Source organism: Perca flavescens, chromosome 10 (assembly GCF_004354835.1).
Source record: "Perca flavescens isolate YP-PL-M2 chromosome 10, PFLA_1.0, whole genome shotgun sequence".
NCBI classification, from domain to species: Eukaryota; Metazoa; Chordata; class Actinopteri; order Perciformes; family Percidae; genus Perca; species Perca flavescens.
The window spans coordinates 13240532-13263487 of NC_041340.1; the positions used below are offsets into that span (position 1 = coordinate 13240532).

The 22956-nt window shown below is 39.2% G+C and overlaps 3 protein-coding genes across 6 annotated transcripts; 1 reads left to right on the plus strand and 2 right to left on the minus strand.

Moving 5' to 3' along the window:
• Positions 1 to 56: 56 nt before the first annotated feature.
• btk (Bruton agammaglobulinemia tyrosine kinase) lies at positions 57 to 13501 on the minus strand. Of its 3 annotated transcripts, XM_028588966.1 has the most exons (19): positions 13415 to 13494; positions 11319 to 11373; positions 9599 to 9757; positions 9352 to 9456; positions 7986 to 8067; positions 7583 to 7708; positions 7413 to 7477; positions 7136 to 7323; positions 6509 to 6571; positions 6333 to 6387; positions 6119 to 6198; positions 5678 to 5805; positions 5391 to 5462; positions 2844 to 3015; positions 2395 to 2614; positions 2160 to 2224; positions 903 to 1021; positions 617 to 774; positions 57 to 495 (listed from the first exon to the last, which is right to left on the minus strand). In XM_028588966.1, exons 3-19 carry the CDS (start codon positions 9737 to 9739, stop codon positions 424 to 426), a joined length of 1911 nt encoding a protein of 636 aa, XP_028444767.1. In that variant the 5' UTR covers positions 9740 to 9757; positions 11319 to 11373; positions 13415 to 13494; the 3' UTR covers positions 57 to 423. The 3 variants fall into 3 exon arrangements, with proteins under 3 accessions (XP_028444767.1, XP_028444766.1, XP_028444768.1); XM_028588965.1 differs by lacking the exon at positions 11319 to 11373 and having other exon boundaries at positions 13415 to 13501; XM_028588967.1 differs by lacking the exons at positions 11319 to 11373; positions 13415 to 13494 and adding an exon at positions 11844 to 11928.
• A 606-nt stretch (positions 13502 to 14107) lies between these two features.
• Positions 14108 to 16811, plus strand: rpl36a (ribosomal protein L36A). 2 transcript variants are annotated; one of them, XM_028588974.1, is made up of 5 exons: positions 14108 to 14208; positions 14880 to 14985; positions 15143 to 15210; positions 15296 to 15418; positions 16720 to 16811. In XM_028588974.1, the coding sequence occupies exons 1-5, from the start codon at positions 14206 to 14208 to the stop codon at positions 16738 to 16740; spliced, it is 321 nt and encodes a 106-aa protein (XP_028444775.1). In that variant the 5' UTR covers positions 14108 to 14205; the 3' UTR covers positions 16741 to 16811. The 2 variants fall into 2 exon arrangements, with proteins under 2 accessions (XP_028444775.1, XP_028444776.1); XM_028588975.1 differs by lacking the exon at positions 14108 to 14208 and adding an exon at positions 14307 to 14328.
• A 99-nt stretch (positions 16812 to 16910) lies between these two features.
• gla (galactosidase, alpha) lies at positions 16911 to 22576 on the minus strand. The gene is made up of 7 exons (XM_028588969.1): positions 22260 to 22576; positions 20346 to 20520; positions 19414 to 19588; positions 19010 to 19101; positions 18344 to 18505; positions 17688 to 17885; positions 16911 to 17456 (listed from the first exon to the last, which is right to left on the minus strand). Exons 1-7 carry the CDS (start codon positions 22418 to 22420, stop codon positions 17124 to 17126), a joined length of 1296 nt encoding a protein of 431 aa, XP_028444770.1. The 5' UTR covers positions 22421 to 22576; the 3' UTR covers positions 16911 to 17123.
• Between the last annotated feature and the right edge of the window lie 380 nt (positions 22577 to 22956).

Here is a 22956-nt window from a genome sequence, read left to right on the forward strand (position 1 = left end):
ACAACAGATTTATCCAATATTTTGTCATTTTCATTTCAAATGATGTTTCAGTCATTTTAAAGCCTGGCATACTTGGCTTTTATTTGTGCAATATATGTTCTCACAAAGCTTGTTTCCAAATACAAAGGTCTCTACATTTTGCAATGATTCCACAGAATACAATACACATGATCAATAAAGGCCGAGGACTTTCAACAAAATAAAAACATTTTAAATGCTAGCCTGTAGGACTGTACTTCTAATAATCTAATATATAGGCTATTCTTACCAGTGATTTATAGAGACATTCACATTACATATATTCACATTACAGAGTATCTCAGTGTGGCTGCACAGTCCCATGTTCAAGCTGTTGAAATGATTGTGTTATCTTTCCAGGGACAAGTGGAGATGCTGATCTGTGGGGATCAACTGTTCTACAGTCTACTGGAGCTCATACAGCAAATCCTGAACAGTAAGTGCCAACTCCTGAAAGGTGGGTCTGTCATCTGCTTTCTGAAAACAAAACAAAGAAGGCTGTGAGAGAGAGAAAATACTTTTATAAACTATCATCATCTGTACAAGGTCATTGTCCAATCTTTACTGAGGCCCACACCTCTATATAAAATGTACTAACCTCAAGCCAACAGCTTGACATAATGCTGTAGACCTTTTCATTGGCCAGCTGGGGGCGGTAGAGGCGCAGGCCCCGGGACACTTGATCCACTATTTCCGTGTTGTTAAGGCGCTCATACGGAAGCCGTCCCAAAGTGTACACCTCCCACAGAAGAACCCCTAAATATGTATACACATAGTTAGTGTGGTAAAGAAGTTATGATACTTTAATATAGATGGAAATTCATAGTTTACACTTATAACTGACCAAAAATGCAGTGGGGAATTAAAAAATATACTTTACTCACCATATGCCCATATGTCTGACTTGCTGCTGAATCTGCAGTAGAGGAGGACTTCAGGAGGTGACCAGCGAACAGGAAACTTAGAACCTGCTGAGCTTGTGTACTCATCATCTAAGACATACCTAAGGCAGTGGTGGAAGGAGTATTCAGATGTAGAACTACAAATACCACAATGTAAAAATACACCACACGTAAAAAAAAAACTGCATTTGAAAAAAGTTCAAGTACTGGCTGCTGCATTTGGAATGAGTTGGAGGCGTCCTATTGATTGTTCGGATAATCCTGTAAAATAGTGTAGTCTAACCTGCTTGAGATGAATGCATGCACCTCAGAGTCAATTGAGAAATGTTTAAGTTTTGATATATTTTTAAGTGATAAAATGCTGTATTTTTGTTCTGATATTGGTGATCTGTTTTTCAAAAGTGACATCAGCATCAAAAACATTGCCGACGTTTCTTACTTGCTCACTGTATTTCAGCGACAGTGAATCCAGGCAAATAAATCTTTTGTATATGATTTATAGGACCAACAATGAGAATGTCTTGTCTGTATTTTGCTGTAGAAAGTGTTTAAAGACATCCAGCATTTAATATCATTATTACAGTTTACTAGCTTGATAACAGAGCTGAGATCATTAGAGGAAAGTAAATGTAAAACTGTGTGTCATCAAGGGAATTTTAGTTACTTTATGAGGCACCAATGTGCCTCTCTGGGGCCATCCACATGGAAACGTTTTTTTGTGCAAACGCACATGTTTAGCATCGTTTGGGCCGACTGTCCAAACGAATCCTGTAAACACGCTGCCTGAAAACGCACTTTTTTGAAACCTGGTCTCAGGGTGAAAAAAATCGAAAACGGCTCTCATTTGGACGACGAATACGTCCGTATCGATGATGTCATGGCCACACCCCTCGACCTCTTACCCGCACTAGCGCTAGTGCATGGCCACACACGACTGCGGTGAAGCTAAGCGAGCATATCCCATCTCCATGGTCAAACCAGCTCACTTCATCTAAATACTTTGTCTCTGCTCCCTGACACTTCCCTCTGCCCTGCCGGTCCTGGATTCTACACAAGATATATTGCTAACGTTATGTAGCCAACGTTAAACATCGCTGAAGTAGCTGACCACTACAGCAGCGACGTAACTAATGTTAGCTGCTATGGTTGTTTATAAAGTGGAAGTAGACAATTTATCAACTAGCTAGCTAATCTGTCTGCTTATCAACTGTGTCCTATAATTCATGTAAAGTTTTTTACCTTGACAGTCCAAAGTCAGTCACTTTGACGGTGCCATTTGCATCAACTAAACAGTTCCTGGCAGCCTGAGGACAAAACAAACAGCCCTCTACATTTAACTGTAAACATAAACATTTACTTATCTCCAAATACTTTATCCCAGTACATCACAACATAGCATGATACAATGATCTAGAAATGTATAGGGATTTGTGTCGCACAGCTGTACATACTACAGTAGATCTATGTCTCTCACCAGGTCTCTGTGGATGTACTGCTGCGATTCAAGATAGGCCATGCCCTCTGAGACGTCTTTACACATCTCTAGGAGCTGGACAGTTGTTGGGTGCTGCTTCAGGCCCTCCCTGAGGTACGTCAGCAGGCAGCCATTGGAAAGGAACTCAGTCACTATATAAATGGGTCTTTGTTTGGTGCACACGCCATACAGCTGGACCAGGTTTTCATGGCGAAGCTTCCTGGTTTAAGCAAAAGGAGATGGAAGTTAAGTATTATGTGTTGGTTTTTCTCACACTTTAAACTACTCTTCCCAGAGTGACACATCACACAGTTTTATGAGCCTTGCACACAAAATATTCACTAAGATTTCAACGGCAGTCAATTCAAGTGTCACAACTGCGTGATCTAAATAGAGTGTCAACTTAGTCCAAATTCAGACTCATTTATATATTTACTAATTTTGCTTACATCATGATTTTGGCTTCTTCTATAAAATCATCTTCAGACATGGAGCCCTCTTTAATCATCTTAATGGCAACGTCGTGCTGGCCCATCCACTTTCCATATTTCACCACTCCAAACTGACCATTGCCCAGCTCCTTGATAAAGGTGAGGCAATGGGGGTCAATCTCCCACACACCTGGAGCAAACAAAAGAGAACGGAGAAGCACTTTTATACTTGCAGCATCCACATTAAAGAATTAGTTTTACATTTTGGGAAATCCGCTTTTTACACTTTATTGCTGAGAGTTAGACATGAAGACTGATACCACTATCACACACTAAAAACTTATTTTATTTTTTCAACCCATTTTCTGGGTTATTTGTGTTGGGTTAAAATTATGGGTTATTTTTTCAGAGAGTAACCCATTTTCTGGGTTATAGGGCTAATATTTTGACCCAACGCCTGGGTTGTTTGGGTTTCTGGGTTATTTTTCAAAGAGTAACCCATGTTATGGGTTATAGGGTTGGTTTTCTCTCTCTCTCTCTCTCTCTACAATGTATTTTTCCACACACGAGTCATGACATGGTATGGAAAGAGTAAAAAAACGTGACATAAAAGACGTATAAAATCATTACATCAGATCATATCATATGTGTATAAGTTTAGCTTAGTTTAAAAACAGTCTAACGATTTTATAAAAATAGTCTTGTTTAAAACAGTGTTTTTTTGTAATAGTCTGAAAGAAGACATGCTATGGAAGAAAAATAGCCCCCAGCCTCCTCAGCTGCACACCCCTCAGCCTCAGCAGCATCAGCCTCCTCCTCAACACACACAGGAGCAGCTAGACCCTATTGGGGAACAGCCTCCGTTCATGCTGCTGGACCAGCAGGAAATGGAGCAAGAGTCAGGAACAAACCTGAAAAACCTCTTCTGGGGCAGTTGATGTAGCCCTGGAATAAGGAACCTGAAATTCCCTCCTTCAGTTGGTAAGAAAGAAAAGAAGGACAAATATATGTGTGTTCTACCTCAATGTTAAATGTTACTCAGATCATTTAAAATGTGTGTTCACAAAAGACCTCCAGGACTACCAGCGGTACCATGAGGGCAGCTGCCCCACTGCCAAGCAGCTGGAAAATGCACAGTCCAATGTGTCGAGGGTCACAGCCTCCATTATGGTCATTGCCCGGGGGTACTCGGTAACCTCTGGGTTTGCGAGGTCGAAGAGGCCCTAGAGGTGCACAAGCCTGGCGATGAGGGTTTTGTGATCTCTGTAAGTATAAAAATCTCTGTGTCCTGTTGTCATCACTGCTTGTGAGTTTGTTGTTTTTGTTAATGTTTCCTCTGAAAGAGTCCGTCCGTTTTCTGTGTATTGCGGATCAGGGAACACAAGACTAACAAGTCCTTTGGGGTGGCCCAAATGTTCTTAGAGACTGACGAGTTTCGATGGCTGGAGAGGTGGCTGCAGCTGTGGGTGGCCAGCAAGCCACCGAACCAGCTGGTTTTCTTCACGGCTGGGAAGGGCCCATGCTAAAACTTCTTGCACCACCTGCAGGTAGCGTGGGCGGAGATGGGTCTTAAAAGGTCCCCCAACTTCACTGACCTGAGGACTGCTGTGTCTGCTCATGTAAGTTCTCCTCACTCACTTATCTGTTCATGCTGGATTTCATTAAAACTCTGCTGGCTTAACTAACAGTAGCAATCTTTTCTCTTCTACTGTTTTAAGGTCAAGAACAACCTTCTGTCGAGCAGTGGAAGATGGTGGTCACCTTTATGTGCCACAACATGGCCACCGTTGACTGCTTCTACACCCTCAGCCTGAATGTGGCCCAGTCAAAGAGGATGAGGGAGCATTTCCGCTAGGCCCTCACCCACACCGTGCCATCACCGGAGTCACCAGAAGCCTTCTCCTCCTCCTCCTCCACTACCAGGAAGAGTTCCCGCAAGCCTGAGTCCTCCTCCAGTTCCAAGACAAAACCCCTGCCCCCTACCAGGAGTCAGGGACCTCAGGACTGGAGAAGGAACTTCAGGACATGGAGGAGGAGAAGGAGTTTATGGCGAGGCTGCAAAATGTAAGTAAAATTCTAAGATATGTACTTTAAAGACTCAGTCCATTTATGTCTGTTACACCAGACCTCACTCTGTGTTTTATGATTGCGTTTCCTCAACAGACACCAGAGAAGGCCCGAGAAGTCTCGTGAACACGCCAGTGTGCTTCAACCTGACTTGTGTGGTGGGAAATGTCTTTACATATTTTTTTGTTTGGATTAAACAAACAAGATACATGTTAATTAATGAGCTTTAGAGGTGCTATTAGGCACAAAAGTGATTAAGCTTGTTGCCCAAAATGTCAAACTATTCCTTTCACACTCAAGGGACTCATTACTTTAAACAAATGGTGCTGTCAACAATGCTGAAACGCGATGGTCATTATGTTAATAGATGCAGGGTCAGAGAATTGGTGGTTTATAAATTGCACTCACTGAGACATTTCTAATCAGTCATCAGAGGTTAATCACCCGATATTATGATTAACAAGAGAATACATTAATTATGTATATTGATATGCTTACCATAGCCAAGCCCTGCTGTTGATGGAGGCCGTGCCCGGTTAGAAACAATGTATTTCAGCCTGCTAACCATACCTAGTGAGGGAGACAACAAAACCTATAAGGTCATGTTGAGCTGTATGAAGTACAGACTTTGAATGTTTACATTTTTTGATATATTGTTTGTGTGCCTATAATTTGTTGCCTTCCCCTCTCTGTTGATTCTTTTTTTTTCCTGCTATGACAACAACATTTTAATTGTATATTGTTGTGTGACAAATATCAAATAATTTCACTACTACTGTATCAACCTGCTGCATTGTGCTGGTGGTAGTTGATGAGCTCTGGGATGCTGCTGAAATGATGCTTCTCTGCCAGGTAGAACTGGCCCTGTGCAGTGGTGCAGATGTTATAATGTCTGCAGCTTCCACTAGTTTCCCTGTGGAGAGAAAAGAGCAGCTTTAGGTAGATTTAGTCACATGTTCTCATCAATGCAGGAACTTATCATTTATCATGTATCTTTTCAGCCTTATCCACAAGATAGCTCAGTCTTACAGTGTCCTGTGATGAAAAAGTTCTGCAGGCAGATAAATCCAGGTTTTGCATGAATAATTTGCATTTCTCTCCCTGTGTGGCCCACTGTTTCCGCTTTCATTACAAACAGTTCTTCTTTTGATACGTTCACACATGACTGGAGCCAGTGGATACAGTATTGCAGTATAGCAGTGTTTTAAACCACTGAGCTGACTCACCCGCCACCCTTAGTGAACAAAGACACAGTATATTTCCCGGCCTTGCTTGAGTCCCGTATCAGGAAGCCTCCGTCTTTGTTCTGGGAAACACCACACAAGCATCGTGTAAGTTTCAAATTCAATTTAGTCCAGCCAAATTCGACTAATCTGTAGGTGCACAACATTTTCAAAGCTATCCTCCTATAACATTGTGCATGTCAGTCATTGAGTTTACCTCAGTCTTTAACAGCTTCTCTGCCTGGCTACGGTTCATATTCTTGGAATACCAGCTGTGAAACATAAATGTGTATATCATTTTTTTAAAGTAACTTGTAATAGTATTATAATAATAGCATTATAATAAAGTAAACAATGACCATTTAAAGGCAGTACAATAGTGCCCACACTCACTCAAATTTTTCTAGCCCATGTTCGGCTTCCACAACATAATTACAAGGTATGTATCCTTCATTTCTGCAAAAAAAAAAAAAAAAAAAAACACATTGTATTTAGTCAAAATGTATACAAATATACATATTGTACTCACAAACACTAGATGCATCTCATACACAAATTCTAGCTCCTAAAACTCTATAAGCAAATTGAATTCATCCAAATTACAGTTGATTAGTATTTAAATATATTTTTAATGATCATGCTATAAAATGTATTTTCTTATGTATATGGCATTAGGAATGAAGTAGCTCAGAAAATTAATTTGGTCAAATACAGTAAAAACACATTCATACCGGTATACATATTATGCAGTTCTACTCTTAGTGCTGTCTCCTGCTCTTCATGCACTTGTTTTAATTTATTTAATCTTTGCGTCTCAAAGTCCTCAATGAATATGTCTCCTTTTGCAAGCAAGGAGCTTGCAATCTTTTTACCTTGGACACCTCTTCTCCCACTGTTTTTCAGGTGGATGCAGGTCTGTACATGTCCAAGTGGGATCAGCTCTATATTCACACCAATAGTTTTTTTGTGGCATTGTTTTAAGTAATCGCATCGGCCTTTTGCGTTCATTTTGTTTCTCACCCATTTTTGTCTCTGGCTTTCCACCAATTCTGATCAGACATCTCCAGGATGGTGTACTCTTCATCCTTCCTGAGCTCCAGGTCTTGGGGTGACATTGGTGTGTAGTTATACTCTGCTATGACAGTCATGCCTACAGAGGGGGAAGGTGGCTCAGGAGGCTGTGGAGGTAAAGGCCGAACCAACTTCTCCTGGACAAAAACATAAGATTTGTGAATGTATTATTAAAAATGACTGTCGGTAATCAGTGATTATTATTTGAAAGGGACTGTGTATATACCTCTGTTGGTGTAGGAGGAAGAGGTTTCCTGGATGCCCTTCGCTGAGATGTTTTAGATGTAAAGCCTATTAATGACATAATTTAATACATGAATAAAATAATTAAGCCATAGGCTAAAGTTTAGTTGTCGATTGTTGCCAATATCAAACCAAAGGAAGTCTCGTTCTCACCGTTCTTATTATCTAGCACCTTGCAACCCATTGCTTGTTTAACTTCCTGCTGGCAGCACAGCCAAACCCCATCCACCCAGAAACATGGATGGTACTTTTGCATGAGATCCTTGTTGAAGCGCACCTCTATGCAGTATGGACACACACACACACACACACACACACACACACACACACACACACACACACACACAAACACACACACACACACACACACACACACACACACACACACATATATATATACAAGACATTAAATCAACACTTTCATTTGCATATGCAACCAACTTCTCTATTGTGCATGCACTGGGTGATAATATATGCTTTAATATTGCATAAACTGTCTGGCTGACAAGACACATAAACACCAGATACATTTGTACATTTGTATGCATATACCAACTTTCTTTCAGCTTCTTTATCCATTGAGCCCGTATATCCTCAGTCTTTGCAAAGATGTACAGCGGCCCCTCATCATAAATGATCTGTGGCAAAAATGGAAAAGAAAATACCCGTCAGCTGTTTTTTTTTGTTGTCAAAGACATTGGGTGATTTTCTATTTAACTTACTAGCTCAGTACAGACACCATTTTTTGAAATTAGTCCAGTATTGAGCAAGACCACTGCAGACGGCAGAAGCGCTACAGGCTGCAATGTAACCTCTTGGAGCATTTGTGCACTGTCAATTTACGTCCACTAAAAGTGCTTCTTTTTGCCACAGACATGCTCAGATTATTATTCTTAGTGTCTGACACTTGTTAAACCAGAAACAGCTCCATCACCAAATCACATACTGTATAAATGGGTAAATTATGGGTTTATTTCAACCAAAAAAGTATGGGTTTATTTCAATCAAACCAGAGTGGTGATTGTTCAATCAGTGAAAAGACAAACCAAGATGGCCTTTGGATTCTATCGACGTTGTATAAAGTGTGTTTCACGATGATAAAGTGACTGTTTATTTAAATGGAGTCTGGTGGGTTTGGCAATGGCGATTTTGGGGTTGTTTCATGTTAAACACAAAAGATCTTACTCTTTAACAAAAAGGTCGACCTCGACCTCTGTAGGGATCCTTTCCATAATGTCAGACACTTCGAATAATAATATCAGCATGTCAGTGGCAAAACAAGCACTTTTAGTGGATGTAAATTGAAGGTGTGCAATAGCCCATTAACAATACATTGCAGCTTGCATAATACTGGACCAATTTCAAAAATGGTTGCTCCCATCAGTCACTTCAGACACAAAAACATAGGAAAATAGGGTCCAGGTTGAAAAATACAGAAGTTACCCTTTAACACGTGTGCACCTGCACAGTCACTGAAAGCCCCTAGTTCATTTGAGTGTGAGAGATAGTTTCACTTCTTAACAATGGACTTTCACATTATTAACTATTGGAGGATTGGACAACTTTTGCCTGCCCAGGAGAAAACTTGGTCTTGTGTTATAGGCCTCCCATATGTTGCTTATTGCAGCTTCTAAATAGTAGTGACGGGTTTGAAACGCTATCAAATAAGAAATATATTCCATTCTTCATTAATATACTACAGTGACTGATACTGGGACATAGAAACATCTTAACACTTTCCATCTCCAACACTAACACTAGCATAGAGGTAGGAGTGAAAGCCAATACTTGGTAGTTTTTGGTCCTGATTTTAGACCAATGATAATGTAAAATGGCTACAATATCACACATTGTTGTAGCTGTGTCTGTAATCTCCTTGATTGTAATGAGGTTAAAGAAGTAAATGGAATAAAACTGTCTACCTGGAAAGCATACATGCGCTCTTGCGGGGAGTTGGTCTCTGGCTGGACTGTCTCTACACACCTGATCTTCTCGATGTCAACTGATCCTTTTAAACCTTTTCGCTTCTGTGTCACAGATGAGGAAACAGTCAGGTAACTCAGATGTGCAGTAGCTGCACATTTCTCTTCAGGTTGCCAGCAAACATTAAGCTGAGACAAATGTGATGCTATTTTAACAAAGTCTTTCTGTAGTTCCATATATACGTACCCTTTTGTCAGAATCAAAATCATAGTAGGCTATTTTTTCCTGAGTGAGAACAAACAATCTCTCCTTGTAGTTCAAAGGGGAAGTCTTCTTCTTCTGCTGAGATCGTTTAATGAAGATTTCTTCCAGTATATTGTCTGACATGATTCAGTCAACAATAATCTACATGGGAACAAAGAATAATGAATACTTTTGTAAAGCATAATAGCAGTGTAGCCTAACACCCGGCTGTTTTCATTGTGGCAGAACAGCAATGAACAGTACATTTGCACCTCGACTCAGGCAGTAATCGCTTTACTGAGAACTGTGACTGACTCACCCATTATCACTGTGCTTAGCTTATAGGCAGCCTTTTGGGTTATGTAGCACTTTGAATGCAATTATTCTGTGTTTTTATTTCCTTTGAAACATGTATTTTAACAGGATTTAAGTCAATATGCACACACACATTCATAGAGTCAGCGCAATGCCTCTACATCACGTGTGAATAAAGATCTGGAACGGGATGAAGCATGAATGCGAGCACATATCAGCTTGTGATTACCTTTAGTTTGCATAAGCCCTGCTTTTCCTGCCTGCAACATCCTATTCATTTCCAACCCCCCCCCCGTTTCACATCTGTTTCCCTCAGCTACTGTATCTTGGTCATCATCACGCCAGCTCAGTGACCCGAATGCTTTTGTGCTGGGAAACTGTGGGAGATTTTGGATAAGCGTCTCCACCAAATCCCTTGTTAACTATGTATTTCTAATATCATTGGTTGATATTGTCCCTCCACGTCTCAGATTCTTCAGAACACAATAAATTGCATCCAAAAGTTTTTGGTGATTGTATTTCATGTCACATAAATTTAGAGGTTGATAATGCAGTTACTTTGAACTAAAGTTCCTTTGGTTAATGTAACACATTAAAATGTATGTTTGTTGTGCTAGGTTTTTGGGGTTTTCAGAAAATTTGAAACGAAATGTGTTTACTGGAGAACTCATCATAAAAGATATCAAACAATAACACTATCACAAGACTACCTTTCTCTCGCTTACATAATTTGCTCACACACATAATTACATTTGACCTGCATAAGTAGGCAAATGAAAAAGGCAGTAAGACTGCACCTGCTGACTACTTGTGCTGAACTGGAACCTGCACCTCCAAAACAAGACAAGGCCTAATTGATGTCATATCTAGATTAGAGTAGATGAGGATAATGTAGACTCTGTAAAAGCACTAACACATGGCCTCATTCCTAAAACAACAAAAATATACGCTCTAAATATCTTCACATTTTGGAAAAACACAAAAGTTCCTTGAGATGTTGAATAATTTATCCCAATTTATTCCTCTGAGGAAGATAGACACACCGGCAACTCCAAGCAATGTTTGACAATGCTCCTACTCAAAATGTGATATTACAAAATTTTATTTTAGACATGTATTTACTATTGTATTCATATATTACGCTACTTTTGTGAACCCAATACTTTTGTAAACTCATTTCAAGCACCAAAAGAATTGAGTGTAGGTATGTTATCACACGAGATTTGAGAAATATTTCCGCTTTAGGGCCAAATGATCTCTTTGTACATTGCTCTGGAACATTTTTGGGCATAGCTAGACAGAAAGCTGAGTTTGTTCAGAACATTTTGATAGGAAACACGTGGGGATCAGTTTATATGCAGATACTCTTAAAATGAGAATTCAAGAAGATATCTAAAAATGCACTTACAGGGGGTTAAGGTCAAAAGATACCGCAGTGACAGGCCAGTGTGTCGATGTATCACCTATCATGAAAATGTATGACGCAGAACTAAAATTACATCAAAGCAAAAAGCACAATTTACAGATGTTTTTTTCAGCAAACACTGTCTAAAAAACACATTATTCTAAAATACACAAACTACCCCTTTGGCACACAGCTGAATGCTAATTGTCTGTTAGTCTCTGTGGAATGTGTTTGCACTTCAGCTCAGCCTATTTTCAGCTTGTGAGCACTTCCTTCTATCATCTGAACTGTAACTATATAACACCACCAGAAGCTTCTGTCACTCGCTGCTACAGGAGTGTGACATTTCTTCACACTAGACAGACAATACCTATTGGTTTTGTTTGTGCTGTCATAAACCGACAGCAGTGTTCCCCATTCCGTGAAACATTGTTTACTCATTCCTCATTCTTCGCCGCCTAATGTTTTCTCACATCACTAACTTGAGTATAGAGGTCAACAAACTCTGGTAATGGATGATCAACTCACTGATGTTCCACCCCTTCTCTCTTTTTCTCTGATCGAGCGGAGCCAGTTGACTGAAAATGTATGCCCATATTTCACTGTATCATCATGGCCAACAGGACTTTTTTTGTCTTTTATTTGAAGGGAGTTGACACACAGTGGCTGACACAGACGAACTGATAGGGAAGTTGCATCAGTGTTGTACTGCAATATGAAGGGAGAAAGAACCCAGTGCTCTGCAGCACTTCAACCTATTATTATATCTCTTTCTCTCAAATGGAGTTAACATTAGCACATTCAAAATGTATGTTACATACATGTGATGTATACTGTTCACACATCGCTTCCCCACTTGAACTTAAACATATTAGCAATATTTAGTTTCTGCACAGCACGACACCTTAACACTGCAGAGAGAAGGGTTTTTCTAATGCTTATCCTCTCAGTTGAGTGTGTGTTCTTTGGTTGTGAAATTCTATAAACTATGTATATCAATTTGAGGATTATCAGTTATGACATTGGGCTCAAAAACTCTATTAAAAATGCACTTATTACTGTACACAAGGCAACTTTTCAGCAACTCAAAAGTCAAGAGTAGCCAAAGTGTATCCTTAAAATAACTGTTTTCAATCTCATAAAATCATTAATCGCAAGATACCATATATATTTGATATATTTTCATATCATGTCTGCTACATATGACAAAGCAAACAACTATATCATGAAAGAGTTGGTTCAACAGGAACCTGTCAAGATGCTCTCTTTCCTGACGTTTCCTTACAGATAAGTGGTGCATACAAGAAAATGTGTGTTTATGTGTTTGTCTGCGTTTAAGATGGAGACAATGAGAAAAAAGAGAGTGACATGGGGGCTCAGTTGTAAGAGTTAAATCTAACCACAAAGAATACTCTCACATACATATTAGGACACCACATCAGTTTAACATTGTGGCGCTCTGTGGAGTTCAATTTTCAGAATGTACAAATAGTAATTAGTGTTCCTTGTAATGCATGTAAATGTAGGCGATTTTAGGGAAACTTAAATTGTAATGTATAAATGTGCTCACTAATTCAGAACATACAAGATATTTGTCATGCATGGAAGTGTAACCACATGAAACTACTATCTGATTATAGCCCCATCATACATCTAAACCACTATAGTGCTGCAAGACATGTCTATACAAAGGTTTAAAAGACATGCAAAGTACAGCCAAGTACATCATAGTCCATTATCATTGACAAAACATTCAGAAACAAGTATAACATCTTTGCATTTTAGCAGATAATGTCACTATTGGTTGACTTTATATTTGTAATTTTGTGATAAGTACACACTTCATTTAGGATTTGCATACAAACTAAAAGTTGATGGGTTTTAATTTAGTACTTGCACAAATATACATAATACTGACTACTACTTTTGTACATAGTCTTTTAAATGAAATGCATTCATGCTTTTATCATTCATACTTAAGTAAGAATAGAACTAATTAGAACTAATTCAGATAAGTTCTTAATAAGAGCTAATTAAGAAATTAGTTAAAATACTTCTTGACCTTACATCCTATATATTTAAAGAGCTTTGACACTTACCCAGACAACCAAAAAAGTCAAACATCAGACAGACAACTACAGATGCTGAAGCTTAAAGCGGTGACATGCCTCAGTTGCTTGCCTTCCATAAAATGTGTGTTAGTCTGTGATGCAAGAAGGTTAAACCCACCCACAGAGAGGAATCGACTCTGCTAACTTCCCCTTTTTTTCTGCTCATTTTCATATCAGCCGTCTGGACAGTTTCGGTGATAAGTGCAAGCGGGTTTAACAGTGACAGAGGACAATATTTGTGTCGTGAATTTGTTCATTTTTATTCAAGAGGATTTCTTATAAAGTCAACTGCCAGTTTGAGTATTGCAGAGACAAGTGATAAAAAAAACTGATAATTAATAACTTCTGCAGGCATTAGAAAGTCTGCTCATTGTGTTTTACAAAGAATAAAGTGATAACTTCCTTCATTGACTTAAATGTGAGGTCTTTGTTTTTTTTGTTTTTGTTTTGTTGTCCTCCTGGTGTGTGACGCCGCTAGGGGGCAGACTGTTATGGAAGAGCCCTCAACCGCCGTAGATCCTAAATCGGATCTGCTAGAATGTTCGACGTAGTTAGGTTTAGGCATGGAGAGTGGAGATTGGTTAGGGTTAGGGTAAGAAAACCATGGTAAGCCAATCAGAGGTAGAATAAGGCAGAATAAGGCGGGCCACAAGGCACATCTTGTGACGTCGACACATCTAGCGGATCCGATCTAGCATCTACCGCTCACCGCTGAGGCCTACATTAGGAACTGCTTCCGGCCTCAACCTTCCTCTTTTCCTCTGCATCGGGACGCAGCCATGGTATGAAAATATTTCACGCATACATTTTACAGAATCTAACTCAATCTTGCCGATTAAATAATGTGTTCTGTGTCTAGTTAACTTAGATAGGTTAACAATCTTTTGATACACGCAACGATGGTAGTATTAGTCACCTTGTGTGCATTTTACGCTTTTAGATTGTCATTGAACTATGCTTGTTGTGTTAGAGGTGAAATGCTACTGCAACGCGTAACGTTACTTCCATTTAACCGGCCTTTCTTTTAAGATACATTAACGTTAAATGTCAAAGTAATAGTTATAGCGAACAAGAGCCTTTTCACGTTCAACATTATTGCAGCGTTTCACGTTTAAACACATTTCGCACGAAATGCACGTTACATAGCTACTATGCTAACATGTTACCCTGACCGGGGCTGTAACGAAACACACGAGCCTTATGTCCGTAAACGTCACATTTTAAAATGTGTTCACATAACACGATATGAATAAAGTTATAACTTTAATATAACCTTAGTCTCTTTGTGCACCACTTTTCGCAAGCTAGTTTTCCGAATTAACGCTGAATGTTGGCAGTTGTTTCTCAGATCCAATAATAGTGATTTTTTTTCTTCTTTTTTTGATGTCATTCACCACTTTCATGTTAATATGATCGCAGTTCTGTTAAAAGGTTTATCTTATGTGTTGTCCAGGTGAACGTCCCGAAGACCCGCAGGACCTACTGCAAAAAGTGCAAGAAGCACCAGCCTCACAAAGTTACCCAGTACAAGAAGGGAAAGGACTCCCTCTATGCACAGGGTAAATCCTTTTATTCATAGGTGTATTTACAGTACCATTCAAACGTTTGGACACTTACTCATGAATGGTAAGTATGTCCAAACTTTTGACTGGTACTGGTATCTATATATGGTAAATGAGTTGTATCATGAAGTGTAGCTCAACTGTAATTCTGCAGGTAAGAGGAGATACGACAGAAAGCAGAGTGGTTATGGTGGACAGACAAAGCCAATTTTCAGGAAGAAGGTAAGCTCGAGCTTTCTAGTACTTTGTCTATCATGTCATGTATTACGTGTGTGAAATCAGACCCAGTGATGTACTGTCTTTTCAGGCGAAGACCACAAAGAAGATTGTGCTGAGGCTTGAGTGTGTAGAGCCCAACTGCAGATCCAAGAGAATGCTGGCTATCAAGAGATGCAAGCACTTTGAGTTGGGTGGTGACAAGAAGAGAAAGGTAGGAGTCGTTGATATAATCTTATTTAGTAGTGTCTGCGTGTGCGCTTCCACTGTTTGCTGTATTTTTGTGAGTGCTTATATGCTTTTTAAAAAAAAAATTATAAATCTTTAATTCTCCGGTCAGACTCTATGCAGTGCACCCTAGAATCATTTCCTAAATCTTCCTAATAATCCTGACAACTATCCATTGGAAATTTAAGTTAAATCTCGTAACATCTTGACAATTTTGGACTGTCCAAAACTTGGAAATGTTAATACTTTGAGAGATGTTGCAATCATCTTCGCCAAGAGGCATGTGGTGTTGAATTGGCCTGTATTATACAGTGGTACACATTACATATATGAGACAAAGCAATAAAAAAATGCTAGCCACTGTAAATTTCCCATAAACTATTTTGCAGGCATTTTAGTATGTAGTAATGTTTTGTCCACTTTCTGTATACTAGCATAAATTTGAGATTATATTGGTCCATTGGAACAACCACATTGGTTGCACAACCTAATGGATGGCTCATAAGTGGGCCAGTTCTACTTTGAGTCAATACCATATTCAAATTAAAAGTATTGGGACAAATGCTGTAAATGTTAAAAAAAAAAGGCCCATAGTTGCTGGGTCTTTCTGCCCTGATGCTGCAGTTGTGTCATATTGTCAGTGTTGCGTTACAACACAATGTTTTAACTTTGCATTCATTTATATTTAATCCTGCGTTGGTAGGGGTCAAACAGAACATCATTTCAGGGGAAATTGGGGCCTACTTTAGTGTAACTACCACCTGAAAACACAAACCAAAGAACCATTGCTAGTTCATTACTCAAGACGCTTGGTGGAATAAAGGAAAATTTGTTATCACTAGTTAAGTGTAATTTCGTGAGGATAAGCTTGTGGTGGATCCTGGTCTTTGACAATGAGGGTAATTTATAATGGGATGAATGGACAAAGGATATAGCATAGTGGTGTATTTCATTGTTTTTGCATCATTAATTCCTCTTCACGCACCAGACATGCAACATTAAATAAATGTTTGGAGCAGAGTAAAATGGCAAATATGATAAACTTCATAGTTATATTTTCTATGCCTTTCTTGTAGTGTTATAGCCAACAAAAGGAAAAAAAATCTTGTTTAATTGTAAAACAATTTGTCTTTATTAAAATGTAGTAAAAGTTTCATAATTGTCATAGTAGATAGTAAATTCTTTAATTACATCAGAATTTTAAGTGAACCCCATCATTGATACATCTACTGGTGTTTAAAAACAAGTTTGAGCATCATTTTAACTCAAGTTTCATCTGTCTTACAGGGCCAGGTCATCCAGTTCTAAACTGTGGGCTAGTCTTCTGGAGAAGTTGTCACGATTTTCAATAAATGTATTAAAACATACTTTGGCCCTTTCCTTTGCCTGTGTTTCACTATACTTGTCAAATTCAAGCTTTGTCTCTTGAGATAATTTATGCTCATTAGCAGCCAAGTCTGGACAATTCACAGCAAGTGTTCCAACATTTTCCAGTTTATTCAACATGATAAAAAGGTAGCAGGTATACTGTAATCGTATCCAGGTTGATTCAAGCAAACCAGACTATGAAACACTTTAGCTTTTTTCTTTTATAATTTTAGATTCTCATTTTAACAAGCAAGGTTGAAAATAAACTATTTCAACTTTGATCACAATGGTGTAGGCAGATAAGATGCATAACCACCTGAGGACTACAAAGTGGTGGTGTGCTTGCGTTTGACAGATGTGTCCCTCCAGTACAGCTTGTTAACCCCTGTAATGTCGCTGCTGATGGGAGTGACTGTCAGTAGAACAGTGCCTGAGGGGTTGACAGATACAACCATTTTGGTATGTTGCGTCTGAACACCCAGTTCCTTGTACTGAGGAAGGATCTGTGTGACTTCACACTGGGGGTCACAGATCTTCCAGCCAGGAGCCGCTCTGATGACGAACCCTCGGGGACCACCGATCTCCTGCTGGTTCAGCACAGCGATAGCCAGGCGGTTCTTGGACAGAGTCCTCTCCCACACCTCAAAACTGTCCACCTGTAGAACAAGTTGTTTATGATTTTGGCAATGATAGTACTATTCCATACTTTTAACTGCAATTACTGCTGTGGTATCACCCACATTTATTTCTCGCAAAAGTGTTTGTGTCAAAGAGGCTCTGCCAAAGTGACCACAAGGCATTTAGCATTTCTTTAGAGACAATGTAGTGTAAATGCTGACCGCTGTTAGTCCAGTAGGTGATTATGCTTTGTGTCGCCTATCACCCACCTTGGCAGTGCGGTATCCCTGCTTGCCCAGTGGGTCCTGGCTGATGGCAATGATGTGTCTGTTCTGCAGCAGTTCCTTGGAGCGAGGACATATGTCCCTCAGATCATTAGACATGAGTAGAGGGGCTGCCATGATGGCCCATAATGCCATCTGAGACTCCTGCTGGGCATGACTCAGGCCAAAGTTCCCAATCACTAGCTAGAGAAATGGACCAATGTCATAAATATGAAAACAGGGCAATTCAGGTTTACTGACAGAATGCAGTACAACAATCTGCTGTTGAGAATTGTTTTACACAAGTGTTTTTATACATGACAAACTACCATAAATTTAGCTGAACCTTTTTATGAGAGTGAATAATCCTACAGTGTCTACTGTAATGAAACTACTTTTTCATGAATCTGCCTTTGAAATCTATAGGCTATATAAATAAAAGTAAATACAAAAGCTTTAAAAAAGAAAAGTTAGTTGGTTGCTGGCTGTGACTTCGTACGGTATATCTATCTCTACTATCCCTACAAATCTGCACTCAGTCTTCAAATGCAGCAAGTGATTCAGTTTCAATTTTTTTATTACATTTTTTAAATGATAAAACAGCTTGGTACTTGAAGGCCACTGGTTGTATGCTTAGTTTTAGGTCAAACAGAGTAGAATACCATATCGGGGTCGTTCCAGCCCCCAGGTCCAGCCGCAGGGACAATGATGTCTTGATGAGAAGCAGTCCATTCCAAGATGGACTTGACAGAGCTCCATGAGTCGTACACGTCAGCAAAGTTGCGCCAGTGGTTACACGCCTCGCGGATGGCTGTGTAGTTGGGCTGAAGGCACAGAAAGGCTCTTTGATGTCGTATAACACAATGTATGGTGTCGTCAAGCAGTTGCTAATCATTAATAAGCATTCTTTATACAATTATTGTTGTGTGGATGGAATGTTGGAAAATAGACCAGAGATCGATAATGTATGTTGAGATTTAAAGTAGGACTGCAACTAACAGAAAATAATAAAAATGTCCCATTATAATTTCCCATCTCTAAGCACTTGCATTGTAGTACTCAACATGCTTTTCGTTATTTGTTTTAAAGGAATTCAGTCTTAATTGTGGATGATATCTAGCTCTTGCGCCTACTTTTGAATGCACTTATTCTAATTTGCTTTGGACAAAAGCCACATGTAATGTAATATGACAAAGAAAAGCATCAAATCCTCACATTGGGGAAGCTGGAAACAGAGAGGGATTAGCATTTTTGCTTTAAATAAAATCGACTTAATTGTTGCAGCCCTAATTTAAAGTAGGGTAAAGCCAGAACAACTGCTCTCTCACCTGTTTGAACTTCCACTCATACAAAGGCCACTCACAGGAGTACAGGATACTACTTCCGGTTTTGTTCAGTGCTTTTGACATGTTGACGTAGCCTTAACCAAAACAAATCATAAAGTGTTAGCTTAAAGCCCATACAAAAACATTGTCCACTAAGTCCATAGAGGTTCTGAATTAAAGGTGAACCCAAGAAATGGACCCGGACCATTTATAAAGATGCAGTTTAAAAGTTAAGTCGTGTGAACATATATTTCCAAGTTTATTTACATATATATCAATGGGCTTTTTTAAAATAACGTTTGCTTTAGGGGAAGAACATAGCAGTAATGAGGGACTACATTGACAGCCTATGCCAGGACCAGCATGGCCATGTTTGTAACTGTAAATTGTAGGCTACTAAAGCTCACCTTCTCCCACCAAGGTCCAGTCCATATAGCAGCCATCAAATTTGAGCAGATCTACATTCCAGTCAGCAAACGTCTGAGCATCTGTCTCATAGTAACCCAGACTGCCAGGGTATCCAGCACAGGTATTCTTCCCAACATCTGCATAGATACCCAGTTTCAGTCCCTTAGAATGGACCTTAAAACAGAGAAATACATTTATTTAGTTCACAATTACAGATTTGTTCTTGACAGGGTTTCGGTAGGTACCAGTAGGTGGCGATGTTGCACAGCTAAAAACTTGATGCTTCTGTTACATTACACAGTTCTGACTTATTAGTGGGGCCAAATATATCCCTTTCCTGGTGAACATCACATTTGAGCTGCCTGCGTAGGAATTGCCTGTCATAGTGGTCCGTAGCAAAGAGGCTGAACGACAGCATACTCCTACCTAAGACAATATATGCCTACGTATCTTCCCTGGCTCTCCAGGTTCTGCATTTCAACCGGTATGAAATTCCCCTCTTATGTAAAGAACTGCAGGTCGGCTCAGATGGATGTATAATGATGAGCAATTTGACTGTGTAATCACGTTTATTTCTAGAGTTATTTAACCGGGGGTCAAAGAAAGAAACTCGGACACATTGTACCACAGATTTGTTAACACTGCACCCCATGTAATCACATAAGAGGGGACTATGTGTTAAATATGACATTGTTTACCATTATATAACTGTGTATTCATAATACAGTCCAAAGACTGGAAACTAGAAAAAAAAAAACATATCATAGCTTTGTGCATAATCTCATTTTGCTCCTTCCAGCTGGTGAAATAACTGAAATGAAAGAATTCTCGCTTTCCTTAAGTCTATCTGAACCCCTCTCTCTTTGATCTCTATGAACTTATGAAAGAAGTATGGCATTATTTGTCTCCATGCCTCTTTTATACTACTCACATAGTCGGCCAGTTTCTTGATGCCCCCCGGGAATCTTTTGGGGTCTGCCTGCAGGCGGCCCTGGGCATCGCGCTGGTGGGAGGGCCAGCAGTCATCGATGCAGACGTACTCGTAACCGGCCTCTTTCCAGCCCTCCTTCACCATCACATCTGCCATCTGCATGTACAGACGCTCACTGCCAGGGCAACAGGAGGAGACAGGCAGGGCCGATAGTATCAGTTAAGATGCCCGTGTTCAACATCATGTGCAGGAGCAATATGGCAGACACAAATACATGCTATTCTCATAAAAAACAAATGCCAGTTTTTGTAACATTCATTTGTCGACTGACAGAACACAATAACAATTCAACTCACAGGCTGACATTTGGTGCTCTAAACGCTTTGTTGGCCAGCTCTTCCTGGTGGAAAAAAAAGCTTTGCTGTGCACAGGAAGTGAATTGTTTGTCACAAATCACTAAAATACAAGAGGAACTTGCAAGATCTTGCATTACGTCTGAAGTGCTCTGCATTCATCAAACAAAAAGGAGACTTTACTAACTTGAAGTTATGACTAGAGCTGCAATCATTAGTCGATAAATTAGGTAATTAGTCAATTGTAAGACAATTCATCTGCAACTATGATGACAACAGCTTGATTGTTTAAGCCAAACATTTTCTGGTTCCAGCTTCTCAAATTTGGAGATTTGCTACTTTTCTTATACGAGAGTAAACTGAATATCTTGTGAACTGAATATCTATCTGGAGATGTAACTTTGGGCTTTGGAAATGTGGTGGGCACTTTTCCCCTACTTTTTAAAAGAAAAATAGTTAGCAGATGAATTAATAATGAAAACAATCATTAGTTGCAGCCCTAATTATAACTTTGCAACTAATAATGAGGAAAACGGGACTGATAAAGTAACCTCAAGCAGTCGGAGAGTGTTTTACCTGAACCTTCCCAATGAATTAAGATACCTGTGCAATATAATAATGCAGTCTACATAATTCTGAGAGATGAACCCATTAGTCAATTGACACAAAATTAATCAGCAACTCTTCTGATGATTGGTTAAGTGTAATCATGATACAACATTTTTCAAGCAAAAATGCCAAATATTTGCCGGTTATGGCTTCTGAGATCAGAGGATGCTGCATTTGCTTGTCTTACATTATCTGGTCATCATAATCTGGTTCATCCCTGGACCTTATCATATTACCTTACAGATTTCTCGTTTAATGCTTCTGGAATGTGTGCAGGTACCTATGTTTCTTGTTTTACAAAGTACTATTACATTTAGTTAATTTAGTTTATTGCATTACACTCATTATCTCCGAGGGCCTTTAACCCAAAGAACAAATAAAGGCAAATTAAATCAGGTGGTGTCATTTTATTCCTGTCTTATCAAATGTTCACTCCTTAAACAATCACATGTCTCTCTTCTCATTGTCTGTCGTTCTGAGTCAGTACAATTCAATGATGAAGTAACTATAATACAATCACATGATGTCCTAAATATGAAATAAAGATTACATGGAAAATAATTGTTAAGCATGGCCATGTCATGAGATAAGTAACAAGAAATCATATTTTTTTGTGTGAGACCAATAACTTAATATTAACAGTCTATGTGTGAGACCAATGGGTTTCTTTTCTTTTCTTTTTTGATTTTAAATTCCAGTAGAGTTGTTTGGTTAGTTTATGATGCAAACAAATCCCATATTGTCACTTCCCGTAGGCTACATTTAAGAGCTTTTATACATGTTGAATCATTTTTATGTGATTTTAAAACTGACTTTTTTATAAAAGAGATATTTGAGGGAGACCATGTTAGTAGGACTTGAGTAACTTGATTTGACTGCTTTCCCTCTGTTTTTAAGCCCACAATCATGTCAGACTGCGCATGATCACCGCAGTTCTTCCGATGTCTCTTACCTGATGCAGTTATTGGGGTCCTTGTCACAGTCGATGTTACACATGAATCTCTCCCAGTGCAGCCAGCCCATTGTGGGTTTCAGCGCCAGACCATTGTCCAACGCTTCAGCAGTTGGGCTGATTAAAACAAGGAGCGCGAGGACACACACGGACCTGCACATTGTTACTTTAAAACTCGACACTTCCCGCACAACAATGCCAATAAGCGACTGTGTTTGAATTTGGATCTATTTCCTCGTGTATAACGTGTTCAGCCCGCCCCTCTCTGGATGACTGACGTACATCTGGACCACTAGAATCAAAGTGCGTCTGCAACTGTCCAATAGCATTTCACTACAAACAAGGAAGCGCTAAGGTCCACTGATGGTGATGGAGTCAGGTGAAAACGTCAGCTGACATGACATGACAGAGCAATAATACCTGTAATCATGTCTTGTGATTTGAACACAAGATGAACACTAAAACAACAAAACAACAGCGAAAATTAGAACAATATTCATACATATTCAGTTTTATTTATTAAATTTTATTTAGTAAAATAAAATTAATATTATTGAGACGTTGCTGGATTAACCTGTTATGTGTTCCTAGAGCAAAAATGAGCTGCATCTAGTGTTTGTATAACTCATTAAGTAGGAGAATGGTCTTAAATGTAGAGGAACGCTTACTCCTTCAGTTTATCTAAAAAAAATTAGAT